Here is a 15655-nt window from a genome sequence, read left to right as displayed (position 1 = left end):
AGAATGCTCATTAATAAGGTCAATATGTCCCCATACATTATCACGTTATCAACAGCATATTATCTGTTTATATGGAACAATGTGCTGCCCATAATTTTTTTTTTTTTTGCTGGCATAAATAATTATGTTCCCCGATGAATTAGCGTTTTGCTGGTTTGTCAGGTGATCGCCAACATGCTCACATTGGTGGTTCCTTCAAGTGTCTGTTATACACTTACACCATAACAGTGTACACACAAAAGACATGGCTCCCTGATTGTCTCTGGAGGAGAATCCTTACTCCACTTCCTTGGGACTGATTGCATACTGACTTTTCTTTTAATGAGCCCATTCATAACAGCTGCCATAAATCGCACCCTGTTGTAGTCTACAATGGCCCATAGAAGCAGCAACTTTGCTTTTCCAGTATGGCTGCCAACATGAAAGTATATATAAAAAAAAAAAGTAGGGAATCTAATATATAAAAAAGCATTACATTCCCTTCATTTTTTCATGTTAGTGAAGGTCCATGTATTTAGAAAATTGTAGTAAGTCGTTTTCTACAATATGTTTATCCTTAACATTGTCCGCTTTGGTGATGTGGTTTTTGCTGCAGCTTTTTTAAAACCAAAGCGAGAGGATTCCAGGGAAATAAGCTGTAACATCCCTGGCAGCGTGCTGGCATGGCTTACCACCGCCCACAATGCAAGACCGCCATCTTACCTATCAATCCAGGCTGCACACTTTGCTCCAGTACCTGCTGTGTCTCTTGTCTGATTGCTTAGGGCGGCGGCGCGGCTACTGCCCGATTCTCAGTTACTGTGTGCGCACTCCTAATGCCTCCCCAGCCTATTACTGTGAGTCACTGGATACTTAAACCCCCTCCACCCAGTAGGGGGTGCCTGAGCAACACTTTCATTCAGTGTGTTCTGTGCAACGGAGTTGCCAGGTCCTGTCCTGTATCTTGTCAGTTTCTGCCCCTGGGGGCTGTATACCCAGGCCTGTTACCTGTGACTTCTAGTCTGTCTCCGCCACCCTGGGGGCTGAGTTCCCAGGCTCGTTCCTGTATCTTATTCCTGGTTCAGTTCCTGTCTGAACGGTGTCCTAGCCGTTTACCTGTTTTTCTCTATGTCCGAACCTTCCCTTTTCCTGCAGTGTCTGAACCTGCACCTAACTCCAACTCGTTGTCTCTGAACTTCTGTTTGAGAGTTTTGTGTACACTCGCTACTTCATTGTAAGTACCTTGTGTGTATCTGGCTCTGCTCGCCTACCGCCCCTGCGGGTTTTGCCCTGCTTTGCTCGCCTACCGCCCCTGCGGGTTTTGCCCTGCTCCGCTCGCCTACCGCCCCTGCGGGTTTTGCCCTCCTCCGCTCGCCTACCGCCCCTGCGGGTTTTGCCCTGCTCCGCTCGCCTACCGCCCCTGCGGGTTTTGCCCTGCTCCGCTCGCCTACCGCCCCTGCGGGTTTTGCCCTGCTCCGCTCGCCTACCGCCCCTGCGGGTTTTGCCCTGCTCCGCTCGCCTACCGCCCCTGCGGGTTTTGCCCTGCTCCGCTCGCCTACCGCCCCTGCGGGTTTTGCCCTGCTCCGCTCGCCTACCGCCCCTGCGGGTTTTGCCCTGCTCCGCTCGCCTACCGCCCCTGCGGGTTTTGCCCTGCTCCGCTCGCCTACCGCCCCTGCGGGTTTTGCTCTGCTCCGCTCGCCTACCGCCCCTGCGGGTTTTGCCCTGCTCCGCTCGCCTACCGCCCCTGCGGGTTTTGCCCTGCTCCGCTCGCCTACCGCCCCTGCGGGTTTTGCCCTGCTCCGCTCGCCTACCGCCCCTGCGGGTTTTGCCCTGCTCCGCTCGCCTACCGCCCCTGCGGGTTTTGCCCTGCTCCGCTCGCCTACCGCCCCTGCGGGTTTTGCCCTGCTCCGCTCGCCTACCGCCCCTGAGGGTTTTGCTCTGCTCCGCTCGCCTACCGCCCCTGAGGGTTTTGCTCTGCTCCGCTCGCCTACCGCCCCTGCGGGTTTTGCTCTGCTCCGCTCGCCTACCGCCCCTGCGGGTTTTGCTCTGCTCCGCTCGCCTACCGCCCCTGCGGGTTTTGCTCTGCTCCGCTCGCCTACCGCCCCTGCGGGTTTTGCTCTGCTCCGCTCGCCTACCGCCCCTGCGGGTTTTGCTCTGCTCGCCTACCGCCCCTGCGGGTTTTGCTCTGCTCGCCTACCGCCCCTGCGGGTTTTGCTCTGCTCTGCTCGCCTACCGCACCTGCGGGTTTTGCTCTGCTCTGCTCGCCTACCGCACCTGCGGGTTTTGCTCTGCTCTGCTCGCCTACCGCACCTGCGGGTTTTGCTCTGCTCTGCTCGCCTACCGCACCTGCGGGTTTTGCTCTGCTCTGCTCGCCTACCGCACCTGCGGGTTTTGCTCTGCTCTGCTCGCCTACCGCACCTGCGGGTTTTGCTCTGCTCTGCTCGTCTACCGCACCTGCGGGTTTTGCTCCGCTCTGCTCGCCTACAGCACCTGCGGGTTTTGCTCTGCTCATCTACAGCACCTGCGGGTTTTGCTCTGCTCTGCTCTGCTCGCCTACCCCACCTGCGGGTTTTGCTTTGCTCTGCTCGCCTACCCCACCTGCGGGTTTTGCTCTGCTCGCCTACCCCACCTGTGGGTTTTGCTCTGCTCGCCTACCCCACCTGCGGGTTTTGCTCTGCTCTGCTTGTCTACCGCACCTGCGGGTTTTGCTCCGCTATGCTCGTGTACCGCACCTGCGGGTTTTGCTCTGCTCGTCCACCACGTAACATAAGCTCTTTGCAGTCCACGACATACCAGTTATGAAGACCTGACTTTCATTGGTAGTTGTAAGATATCCTTTGTAGGAGAGATCCCCTCGATGTTCTTGGATGACGCGCATCTGAGTGCACACTAAATAGGACACTAGCAAAAGACAACACACAAAAAAAAAGGAATGTGTATTAATATAGGCCGTATTCAAATACTTCAGCTGAAATGCACTATTACATGGCGGCCATTTTCCTAATACTTGGGAAGACTGAGTACACAGAAAGGGGCCTCCTCTATAATATCTATAGAATAGAAATGAGATTAGCAGATCAGGCAAAATTCAAATTCACCAGTTTACACAGTTCTTGTTGGAAAGTTAGATTTGCAGAGAAGATAGTCTCTACAAATGTAAAGGTTTCTTATGATGATTTGGGGTCTCTACAGACTCCTAAGCATAACTTAAATATGGAAGATGAAGATGGAGTGAGGAGCAGATGGGTGGCGATGAGTAATGCAGGGGTCAGAGATGTGAGCGCTAAGGTGCGTATAAGGATTTTTTCTTTTTTGAACCTTCTGATGGCCCTTTATGGTTCAGAAAAATGGTGGCCACCAGCCGTCATTTTACTGAATCTGCATGGACATGAATGACAAAAAAAGAAAAAAAAAAAAAAAAAACACTTGTAGATTTTTGTAAAATTTGAGTAGAATTCAAATTTCACTCAAATTAATTTGCTCATTTCTACTATATACCCTAAAAAAAGACAAGAACAGGGTTGCCTTCATGAAATCTTTGAAATTTATTGTACACACTGAAAATGAAAAGAAAACATGCAAGACACAGATGGACCATTAATATTCGGTTCCCAGAAGTCCCGTTTAATTTGTCCCTTGGTCTAAGTCTTCAAGAAAAGAGCCTAGTTATTACAAGGATATTCCACATTACACCGTGACGGTCACAGCACTTACTTGGACGTATATTTTCAAATATATCAGGCTGTGAAGTGGCAAAAATTTCCAGTATAAATGGCTGATCTGATGTGCCATCGATCACGTGAACCCATCGATATATCCAGAAATCTTCCCGTTCATCTGATGGAATGACACAAAGTCATATTTAGCACTGAAGGCCGACAGCGATATCAGGACTCAAATTCCCAATGTGGGACTCCCAATAATGGTTCACACAAACACATTAACCCTTACTGATATAAAGCTAGAAGAATGGTCCTACAAAAGGGACAGCAGGTAACGGGCTACTCACTCAACCTCAGTCCTCACTTCTGATAGAGTCTTCATCGGTTCTCCCAGAAGTTATGAACATAGTCTTCCATGTGCAAATATCCTGGACTTACCTTTTTTTCGTAATCTTTCACATCTTCCGACATAGGTCACAAGTCCTATTACATCGCAGCCTTTGTTGTGAGGTAGACTATTAAATTCAGATCTAAAAATTCATAAAATGCAATTGCTTAGTATCATTTATTTTACTTCTACAGAATATCTTAACAGTTTGCTAAAGATCCTCGCTTAATTCACAATGAAATTGTGCTCACCTTTCTTGAGAAAAAAAGTAAGGCACTTTTTTTCTCTTTACTTGAGAAATGGAAATATATTAGTTAATTGTGGTTCTACTTCTGTAAAACAGTTATACGGTGGTCCTTCCCTTATAGACGCTGTTCACACTCTGCCTTTACACACGTGGTACGCAAGGATGCAGTAGTCCCCAAACTGCATTTTTTTTAGTATTCTTCTCCACAGGACAGCTATAAAATCTAGGCATCCACATCATGCTTGGGCACACTGCCAGGACAAGATAGCCCCCATTACAAAGAATATTGGGCTTTTTCTGTAAGTCACAGGATGTGGCTCGCTTTATATTCCAAGAAGAAACTTTGTTATTCTTTGTATAAAAGAGTTTAAGTTAAATATTTCTTAGAATTTGTCATTAGACACTTTACAACTTTCAAGAACACAACAATCCCCTTTCATGCTCAGTCTTACAAGGCCTGTGAGGTCTGATCCCGCTGTCATGCTCGCCTCCATCTGTCTTTACCTCTTGATAACCTACTAAATGAAAGACAGCATAAAGTAGGAGACAAGTGGAAGGGAGCACGACTGCAGGAGCAGACTATAAACCTTTTGTTGGCAGTCTGTAACCATGGATACACATGTGGTTTGCATAGGTGCTGCACACCTAAAATAGCAGTTGTTGTTTTTTTTTTTTTAAACAAGATCTAAAAAGGTGCTTTGCAAAAATATCCAGTTTTTGCTCTTATTTAATTCCCACTGTTCCGTCATACAGTTTCAGAGATGAGAGCCTTTTTATTTAGTGATGATTTTTAGGATCTTTTAAAGGGGCGTGTCTCACAGAATTCTCCGGAGGCGTGTGTTTAAGCTGCTCTGCATAATTACCCTGTGAGCCACGCCCCCTTGGTGAAGACTATAAAAATTTGAACTGGGAAGGCCCCCCATCTCTGGAACCGTATTGTGAATTTAAAATAAGGGGAAAAAAGGCATGGCATAATCAGGGGAGCAGCAGGAATAAAATAGAAGTAAAAACATTTCTGACTTGGTGACAAGTTCTCTTTAAAATGGAAATTTTGGGTGGAACCTTTAATGGAGCTGGTCTTTTTATGCAACTCTTAAAGAGGTTGGCCATTATATCTATATTCTAACTAATGATTTGTCTCACTTACTATATCTGAGTATTACAGCTTCTCCTCCTGCACTTATCACTGCCTTCCTGATATCAAAAACAACTTTCCCATGTGAAGTATTCTTCCTTTGGAGGCGGCCAATGGACAGATCTGATAACATGCTCCTTTATCATTGACAAGAGGATGGGATTTCACAAAGGAGGAGGAGATCAGGACTGAACCTGTATTAGCTATACATTAGAAAATGCCACAAATTCATGTCCCCAACACAGTTGTAAAAAAAACAGAAAAATTGACCAAACTTGTTTAAGGCCAAGTGCCCACGATGCAGAAATGCTGCATATTTTTTCCGCATATACCTGGCAGGAAAAACGCCAGGTATATGCGTTTGTCAAGCGTTCTTCACATGCATTTCCGCATGCGGGTTATCAAGCGCTTTTCCAAGAGATTTTAGAATCACTTGGAAAGTGCTTGACAACTTGGTCACACAATATAAATCCATGCAACCAGCATAGATTTATATAGTGTGACCAAGTTTATATTTAAAAAAAAAAAAAAGAATAAAAATGGTAAAAAATAAAGATTATACTTACCTACCGATGGTCCCCGGTGTTTTCTCCGCTGCGTCCGGTCTGTTGTATGGGTCGCGGTGGTGTGAAAGGACCTGCGGTTATGTCATTGAGTCATGTGACAGGTGACGCGACCACTGAAGGCAGAGGTCGTGTGACCGGTCACATGACTCAATGACATAACCGCAGGTCCTTTCACACCACCGCGACCCATACAACAGACCGGACGCAGCGGAGAAAACACCGGGGACCATCGGAAGGTAAGTATAATGTTTATTTTTTATTTTAAAATTCTTTTTTTTTTTTAACACGTTCTATGGTACCCGAGTCTGGAGGAGAGTCTCCTCTTCTCCAGATCCGGGTACCATCCGCACATAGAATCGCATAATATCCGTATGTACAAATGTGCTCTCGCGGATATTATGCGTTTGAATGCAAGTCAATGGCGGCAATTACGTAATGGCCCCGATATTGGTCATGTTCTGGAACTGGAATAATAACGGGACAGTGAGGTAGGGGAACCCCTTGCTAGGCGGAATTTTTGAGGGGGATTTTGAGAAAACTATCCTGTAACCTTGCGCTATAGTTGTTAATATCCAGGGATTTTGAGTAACCCGATGCCAACTGAGTGTTATGTTTACGGAAGGGGAAAGGTTTGCGAAAGGGCTGCTCCTTTTTCTCCTCAGGGAAGCCCTTCTTTTTATCAGATGCTTTTTCTAGTATGTTGTCCGAATACTCTGAGCCCTGAAAATGGAATGGAGCACAGCTTGTTCTTAGACACTGTATCCCCAGACCATGTCTTTAACCAAACAGCTCTTCTGGCTGAGTTGGAAAGCACATAATTTCTGGCAGAAAATTTGACAGATTCTGCCGAAGAATTGACAATAAAATTTGTTGGCATTTTTAATAGGGTCAATGTTTGAAGGAGAGATTCCTTCGGGGTGCCATCCCATAGGTGACCCTCTAGCTCATCTAACCAGACTTTCATGGATCTGGCAATAGATGTAGCAGCGACATTAGACTTAACTGCCACCGAGGCTTCCCAGGCTTTTTTCAAAAGTCCATCCGCCTTTCGATCCATAGGATCTTTAAGTCTTGATGAATCCTCAAAAGGGATAGAGGTTTTCTTGACCACCTTGACGTCGATCTTAGGAATAGTGTCCCAAACATCGGTGTCTTCTGGTACAAAGGAGAGTCGGACGTGGAAGTCTCGTGGAATAGTCTCTTCTCCGCATCCTCCCATTCCTCCAGGTCCATGTCTTTCACATGAGTATTAACAGGGAAAACCATGGATCTCTGGGTTCTAAGTCCACCAAACATTTCATCTTGAATGTTTCTGCTCTTCTACCTGCATCGTGTTTCAGACGGCTCGTAGAAGAATCTCCATACCATCTGAGTGGAACATATACTGTTTACGTTCCCCGCCCTGAGGTGGACTAATGGTCTCACCATTGTCAGAGTCGCCAGATGGGTCGATTTCACCCTCAGAAGATGGTGCTTATACCTTCTCTGGGTCTTTTTGGTCCCCGGACATCCTGGACCCCTGAACCTGGGGACTGCAGAGACTTAATAGAAGCCTGAACTACTTCTTTGATCATACTAAGCATCTCGTTTAATAAAGCTCCGTGCTCCTCCTTTAGCATGAAGGATCTACATTCAGCACATAGACGCTTTGTATACGAGTCAGGAAGTCTGATGTTACAATTCAGGCCTCTCTTGGATTTCACTGTGGCCTTTTTCCCTGCATCCTCCTTTTCAGAAGGAGGTGGTAACTGCACAGAGACATCCTATAAAAATATGGAGGGCCTGATAAGAGCAAGTTCCATTAACCATATGAAAAGTAATGGTGCACTTACATAACTGTGGGGCGATCCAGGGAGGGTATCAAGGTGTGACAGCAGCCACTGTAGCGTACTGCCAGGGGTGCCAAAGCTGTAAGCCTGCCTTTGATGCTCCCCAGCCCCCCTTTTGTACCTTACCTGGTCGTCCTGTCATGTTCTCCTGCTCCACTGGCGTCCAGTCAATCCGCGCTTGAATATTCCATGCGACCGCCGACCGGAAGTAGCCATCCCCGAACTTCCAGTTTCGACGCCAGGCGGTCCCCGAAGCCGGGCCCGCCCTGAGCAGGACGCAGAGAGCCCCAGCGATGGGGAAGCAGCACCCGGAGGCTCCAGCACACCGGAGGGCTGAGGGACTCCCGACAGGTGTGCTTGACGGCGGGAAGGCGAGAGACGCTACCCTGCCCGATCCCTCGGGGCCCTGTAAGTATCAGCGTTCTTCTGCACCAGTGCTCCCTGCACCAGCTCTCCTCCTGTACTCCCTGTCCTATGTAGGGACAGGAAAAGCCACTGAGGAGGTTGGGGGTGGGAGGGCTTTTAACCTCTTGTGCTTCCTGTCCCTACAGAGGATATGGGATTACTCCTCCTATGGTGATGTCATGGGGATGTACTGGAAAACACTATTAACCTGCAGATATGGGATTAATCTGCAGGTTAATAGCGTTATTAACCTGCCCAGCACCTACACTTAGCCGAACGCTGCCGGGAAAAAATTAACTTTATTCCTCTTGGCAGAGTTTCAGTTTCAGCTACGGCGGCAGCTCAGGCATGGTGTCAGGCACCGCTCTGAATATAGAGAGTGTGGGCTGTAACTGCTCCCCCGGGCCTGAGACACTGGCTCTGCATTAGACCTCCTTCACAAGTCCATTTTTTTTGTCCGTGTAAGGACAGCAAATATGGACATACACACACCCATTGTATTCAGTGGGTGTGCGCACATGTCAGGTTTTTCACAAGGATTGTGTGTCGGTGTGAAAACCCCGCAGACATGTTAGTTTTGTTGCGCAGCACGGACAAAATGCGATCCGCACACACACCAACTGATGACATCAGCGTGACACATACAGTTGCCTGATCCAAAGCGCCGGCTGCTGAAAGCAGCTCTCATCATTGTCGCCTGATCACACTGAGATCAGAGCGACCAGGAGACAAATGATGGGAGTTGTAATCAGCACCCACTGTGTACATCCTATGCAAAATTTAGAATTAAATAAAAAAAAACGGAGTGGGCTCCTGACGATTATTCATAACCAGCAGAGGGAAAGCTGACCACTGAGGGCAGATATTACGAGCCAGGGAAAGGGGCCATTAGATAAAAATGTTCCTTGGCTATTAACAGCTCACAGCTGTTTGATTAGCGGTTATTGGTTAGATTACAAGGGGACCCCAGAAATTTTTTATTTATTTTTTTTTTTTACATAGTGTCCCCCTATAAACTCTAATCAGAAAAGACTAAAAAGACAGCTGTGGGATGATATTAAAAGCCAAGAAGGGGTCATAGATTGGCCCCCTCTGAGGAGAACAACATCAGTCCTCAGCAGCCCCAGAAGTGGGGCATCAATAAGATGAGCAAAATTTGGCATTTAGCCTCGCTCTTCCCACTTGCCCTGGTGCAGTGGCAAGTGGGGTAATAGGGTTAGGGTTGATGTCAGCTTTGTATTGCTAGCTGACATCAAGCCCAGGAGTTAGTAGTGGAGAAGCGTCTATAAGACGCCCACATTACTAACTCCATAGTAAGTTTTCAAATAAACACACAGCCAAAAATGTTTCTTGGCCATCAATAACAGCTCACAGATGTTTGATTAGTGTTTACTGATTAGATTACAGGGGGAACCCCATAAATTCTAACCAGCAAAGGCTAAACAGACAGAAGTGGGCTGATATTAATAGCCAGGGAAGGGGCCATGGATTTTGGCCCCCTCCGAGGTTAATAACATCAGCCCTCAGCGGCCCCAGAAATGGCGCCAAATCTTGTGCTTAGCCTCGCTCTTCCTACTGGTTGTGTGTGGTTAATAGTGTTGGGGTTGATGTCAGCCTTGTATTTCCAGCTGACATCAAGCCCAGGTGTTAGTAATGGAGAGCCGTCTGTAAGACGCCCACATTACTAGCCCCATAGTAAGTTTTGAAATAAACACACAGCAAGGTTAAAATCCTTTATTTGAAAGAAAAGTAAACACCGTTTTATACATTAAAAAATTAAAAACAAACAGTCTTACTCACCTTAACGTCTAATCCATTGAAGCCAATGTCCCCTGTAGAAAACCAAAAATAATAAACAACCATATGCCATCCCTCACCTGTCCGACATGAAAATAATCCACTCCGTCTCACGCCGAAATCCATCTGTGCGACATCTGTTTTCAAAATGAACGGTTGCATGATGCTACCATTGATGCTGAAAACCAGGGGAGAATAAGCTGCTGCGAGCGGGCCAATCAATTATAGTGACCTCAATAAGATCACTGCTAACACCATAAGAAAAAAATGTTCTCATGGTACTTAACCTGAGCTCAGTGAGGTCAGCGCAGTTCGCCGTGTGAAAACTCTCACAGTGTTTGCGCTGAGCTCAGTGAGATCACCGCTAGTGATCTCACGGAGGTCAGGGCAAGCACCGTGAGAATTTTTCTCATGGTGTTAGTGGTGATCTCATTGCAGTCACCGCAGTTGATCGGCCCGCTCGCAGAAGCTCATTGGATTATTTTCACATCGGACATGTGAGGGATATGGTTGTTTATTATTTTTGGTTTTCTACAGAGGACACTGGCTTCAGTGGATTAAGTATTAAGGTGAGCAAAACGTTTTTTTATTTTTTAACAAGTGTTTTAAAAAGGGTATTGACTTTTCTTTCAAATAAAGGATTTTAACCTTGCTGTATGTTTATTTCAAAATGTACTATGGGGCTAGTAATGTGGGCGTCTTACAGACGCCTCTCCATTGCTAACACCTGTGCTTGATGTCAGCTGGAAATACAAGGCTGACATCAACTCAAACCCTATTACCCCACTTGCCACCGCACCAGGGCAAGCGAGGCTAAGCAAAAGTTTTGGCGCATCTTATTGATGCGCCATTTCTGGGGCCGCTGAGGGCTGATGTTATTAACCTCAGAGAGGTCCAGTATCCATGGCCCCTTCCCTGGCTATTAATATCAGCTCACAGCTGTCTGTTTAACCTTTGCTGGTTATAATTTATGGGGGGGACCCTATGTAAATTTTTTTCTGGGGTCCCCCTGTAATCTAGCCAGTAAACACTAATCAAACAGCTGTGATTTATTAATAGCCAAGGAACATTTTTGTCTAATGGCCCCTTTCCCTGGCTAGTAATATCAGCTCCAGTGGTTGGCTTTCCCTCTGCTGGTTATGAATAATCAGCGGGAGTCCACGTTTTTTTTTTTTTCTTTAATTCTTAATTTTACATAGGATGTACACAGCAGGTGCTGAATACAACTCCCATGATTGTCGCTTTGTCGTGCTGATCCCAGCGCGACCAAGCAACAATGATGAGAGCTGCCTTGACCAGCCAGTGCCTGGGATGAGCGCGAACTGTATCGCTTCTCACTGGCGCCGGTACGTGTCATACAGACGACACACGGACAGCAAATGGATACACTGATGTCACATACTTACATACAGATGGCACACGGACACGGATGTGGACCTCAACAGTACTGTTTTTTCCTGTACAGGAACTACCAGGACGTGTGAAGGAGGCCTTAGGGTCGGCTGTCAGTCAGGGCCAGAGGAGCAATTACAGTCGTCATTCTCTATACTAAGAGTGGTGACTAAACCCGCGCCGCCCCCGTGACTGAAACTGCGGGAATAAAGTTAATTTTCTCCCTGCAGCTTTCTGCTAAGTGTGGGCAGTTTAGTAACACTATTAACATGCAGATTAACAGCATTTTTTCCTGGTGACAGGTTCCCTTTAACCTTGAACAGAGCAGGACACCACTTTTGACTACATGTGCACTACAGTTTCATTCATACTCTTCCTCACTAATGCCAGCCATACATATTAGCTGGCCGTCAGTGGAATGATGCTTAGGCCGATAGTTTGTCAGACGTCATGTCAGCAGACTCTCCTATACACAGGAGCGCTCACTTGGTCGAGTGCTCCTGTGTTCTCTTTGAGAAAGCCACTGACTGACACCTCAGCAGGCGACTTATCTCAGGAAAAACAATGTTATCTGTAGTCTGAAATTGGACATGCGCTTTCTACATCTCCCTCGACCATCAGTTGGTCAGCACCCCATACACACAGCCGAACCTGTCAATATCAGTGTATCCAGCCAACGTTACTTGTGTGTGGGCCCTTAGTACCAAGTGGAGAAATGATAAGTGTCGGACTAGGATATTCTTTTATCCATATTACAGGAGGCAATGTAATGGGGTAATTTATTTGTGGGATTATTTTTAGCTTTTATAGTTTATTTTGCAAGTGTGTAAAAAAAAAAAAAAAAAAGCCACAATGGTCTTGCAGGGTACTAGGAAAGAATAGAATACACGACTACAACATATCTGGCATCAATTCACTACCTTGTGACAAACTGATATTTCACAGCAGGCAAATTCCACTCAGGCTTCACCTCACTTTCAGGGATGATGGTGATTTTAGGTGGAGGATCGCGGGCATTTAGACTTATTTCTAAAAACAAAGTTGAAGAAAGCCATGGTGTTAAAACAATGTTTAGCGTTGCACAAAGTAAAAAACTAAATTATAAATTGTTATTTTTATTATTGACACTGTTTTCCTAGGCTTACACTTAGGGTATTGTTCAGATATCATGGATTTGATAAAAAAATCTGCAACGAAAATCTGTGACAGTTTAAAATACATATGCATGCCGAATTCACAACCTGAACCTAGAAGAATAAGAGAATCTTTGCAGATTTAAGAGCGTGCAGAGCATCTGCAGATCCACAGCACATCCATTGTGTTAGAGAGCTGGCGTAGAGCAGAACTATCAATTTCTCACTTTCCAAAGCAAAGACTGGAATTTGCAGTAACTATGCATACAGTCTAAGGAGACCTGACAAAATAACCTCACACCTATTAATGCTTTTACCACCGGCAGCCTTGTTATTGCACTTGTGCATGTTTTACTATGCAACGCTGTAGTTACATTTCAAAGCTGTGCGAAGTCTATGCTTCTCAGATGGGGAGGAGCCGCCTCTTAGAATACACATCTGTTCCCCCAGACGGACAGGTCTTTCCTTATACACACATTAGGGAGAGATCTGACAGTCTAGAGGAGCAAGGTGAGGAGTAGCCACCAGGGAGCTGGCACTTTAACTGGTCATTCAAACTGCATCCTGCCCGGCCAGCTTTTAAAACCATGTTTAATCTGAAAGACAGCAGCATTTTAGAGGAAATAATAAAGGGCTGGAAATATAAAGCAGATCTCTAATTCATACCACCCCTGTGGTTGGAGCAGCATGACTCAGCTGTCAGGTTCCTCTTCATAAAAAAAAAAAAAAAAAAAGTTAGACATTGAAGCAAGTGCTGCCTTGTATGAAACCACTTTAAAAGATTTTGACCAGTATGGAGGAAAGAATAAAAAAAAGATTCTGGGGCTAATGCAGCAAATATTTTTACACCAGTTTGAATCAACTCCGCTAAAATGTATGGAGCTGGGTAGAGATGGGTCGTGGCCACACCCCCCCAAATTAATCAAAAGTGCCAGCCTTCGTACACCAGAAATGCTGCTCCAATTCCTGACTAGAGTAGCATACCAGGCGCAGTGCAGACTTACGAGAAGGCGCTAAAGTGGAGTGCACCTCTTAATGAATTCGGCACCTTCTGCTCCTGCGAGACTGGTGTAGTGTGATTATGTCTTGATGAAAGCTCTGGTTTCCTTTGTTCAGTGCCTTTCTTTTCCCCCATTGACCTGATCTGGAATTGCTGGTCATCTCCTTTCGAGTAAAATCAAGCTAAGCTACAATGCCAAAGACCATTTTTATTGGGTCTTGACAACTTTTAACTGTAGCTATTCAACGAGCTACCAAGTCGACTTAAAAGGAGTATTTCGGTGACAACCACCATATTGATGGTTGGCCTGAGAATCAAGACCCCCAGCTATCTACTGGAGAGGATAGAAGAGAATGTATTTGGCCATCTCCATCAGTCTAATAAGGATAGATTAGTGGCGGTGCGCACAAGCGACTAATACTCTGTATAAACTGTAGACACAGGATTTTAGACCTGTTGATTGGTGGGAGTCTTAGAGGTCGGACCTCCACCTATCTAGCAGTCACCACTTTTGTAACAGATAGATGTTAATTCATTTCAGAGGTATAACCCTTACATAAATGGAGGAATACACACCAACTCTTGCTATGTAATATGATGATGTAACTGCTGTGCAGTTTTCTTACAGTGATTATGCCAATTGTGAAACGATACAACTATTAGTCATGTAAAATATCCACCAATTTTACAGTTTCATCCTAACAGAGTTCTAAAATGTGATCTGTCATGGAAATTAATTGACAACGAGCAAAGATGAATGAATATGTACACCTAGTTATTTTCTTCCTTCTCCCCATTATAAATCATAATTGCATGGGGAGACAAATACTAGATAGGAGGCGAGCGCGCTGGGCTGCCGTCACTACCTTGTTTCGCTAGACAGGTTTATTAGATTAGCGAGGGTGGCGCGCTCAGTTAACTGCAGAAAGGTATTGCAGATGGATTAGAGAATATTTAATATGGAAGTATCCGCTATTACAGGCAGATTAGAAAGAGACAGACTCAGACAACCGCACAGTATCATCTGAAAGGATGAAATATGGAGAAAATAAAGAGAAGTAACAGATAGGAACACTTATTAAGGCAGACCTGGAAAGCACAAGTTTGGTTTTCATTAATAAATAATCCAATGATAGAAGGAAAGATGGCTCAGATATGCGGTTTAAATGGCAGAAAATATGATTTCAGCCGGTTTTAGGCGATAGATCATATTAGCCGCATAGTGAGGCGTCGCACCCTGGCGGTTTGCAGCCAGCCCCTTCCTTGTAATAAGGCCCTTGACTCATCCATCAGTCTTTGACAAGTAATTTGCTTAGTTCATGCAGAGAAACAGAAACAAATCCTATCTACTTGTCAACAGGCGATAGTTCATGAGCAGCGGATGGGAGAAGCTCAGGATTAGCAGAATATCTGAACAGTGTGAAACAGCAACGTAGTGTGGACCCGTCACTACAAGACGCTGCTCATAGATTTACAACCAAACATACCGTATATTCCGGCGTATAAGACGACCTGGTGTATAAGACGACCCCCCTACTTTCCTGTTAAAATATAGAGTTTAGGATATATTCACCGTATAAGACTACCCCTTTTCCAACGCATACCAAACACCGGTAAAAATTAAAAAAAAACAGATTTGAATTTAACATTGTCCTTTTTTAATTTAAATTCTTATGACATGCAGGTATATAGCAGGAAAACTGTCACTCAAACATATTAAAATAGGGGGGACCCCACGTAATTTTTTGGGGGGGTCCCCCATTATAATAGCTAGTAAAGGCTAGGTATTCAGCTGGGGGCTGATATTAGTAGCCTGGGAAGCTCTGTGGGTATTACCCCCTTCCCAGACTTCAAACATCTGCCCCAGCCGTCTGCTTAACCTCCGCTAGAGACTATAATGATGGTGGATCCCACGCCAATTTTCTTTTTAAAAAATCCTTTATTTTAACACTAAATGACAATTGAGGGATTAATAAAGATGCAGTCCCTAAATTATTATTAATTTTGTAATTAATTTTTCCCAAAAATGTTGACGTGGGCTTCGCCATATTTTTGTGTCCAGCCAGGTACAGCAGGCAGGAACGGGCTGCCCCCAACCACCAGCTGCCTATTTGTACCTGGC

At 45.5% G+C, this 15655-nt stretch overlaps 1 protein-coding gene across 3 annotated transcripts in view; it reads right to left on the bottom strand.

Moving 5' to 3' along the window:
* RADX (RPA1 related single stranded DNA binding protein, X-linked) overlaps positions 1-15655 on the bottom strand; it is a 73617-nt gene that overhangs the window by 35519 nt on the left and 22443 nt on the right. For all 3 annotated transcript variants that reach the window (XM_073641192.1, XM_073641190.1, XM_073641191.1), the window contains exons 4-7: positions 12321-12429; positions 4080-4171; positions 3694-3816; positions 2773-2880 (exon numbers count right to left, since the gene is read on the bottom strand). In XM_073641192.1, coding sequence (XP_073497293.1) covers positions 2773-2880; positions 3694-3816; positions 4080-4171; positions 12321-12429 — 432 coding nt within the window. The remainder of the gene's footprint in view (positions 1-2772; positions 2881-3693; positions 3817-4079; positions 4172-12320; positions 12430-15655) is intronic.

Source organism: Phyllobates terribilis, unplaced genomic scaffold (assembly GCF_046119375.1).
Source record: "Phyllobates terribilis strain yellow unplaced genomic scaffold, ASM4611937v1 Scaffold_7__3_contigs__length_470593459, whole genome shotgun sequence".
In the NCBI taxonomy this organism is placed as follows: domain Eukaryota; kingdom Metazoa; phylum Chordata; class Amphibia; order Anura; family Dendrobatidae; genus Phyllobates; species Phyllobates terribilis.
The sequence above is the reverse complement of the archived record's forward strand: the minus strand, read 5'-3'. Positions and strand labels throughout refer to the sequence as shown.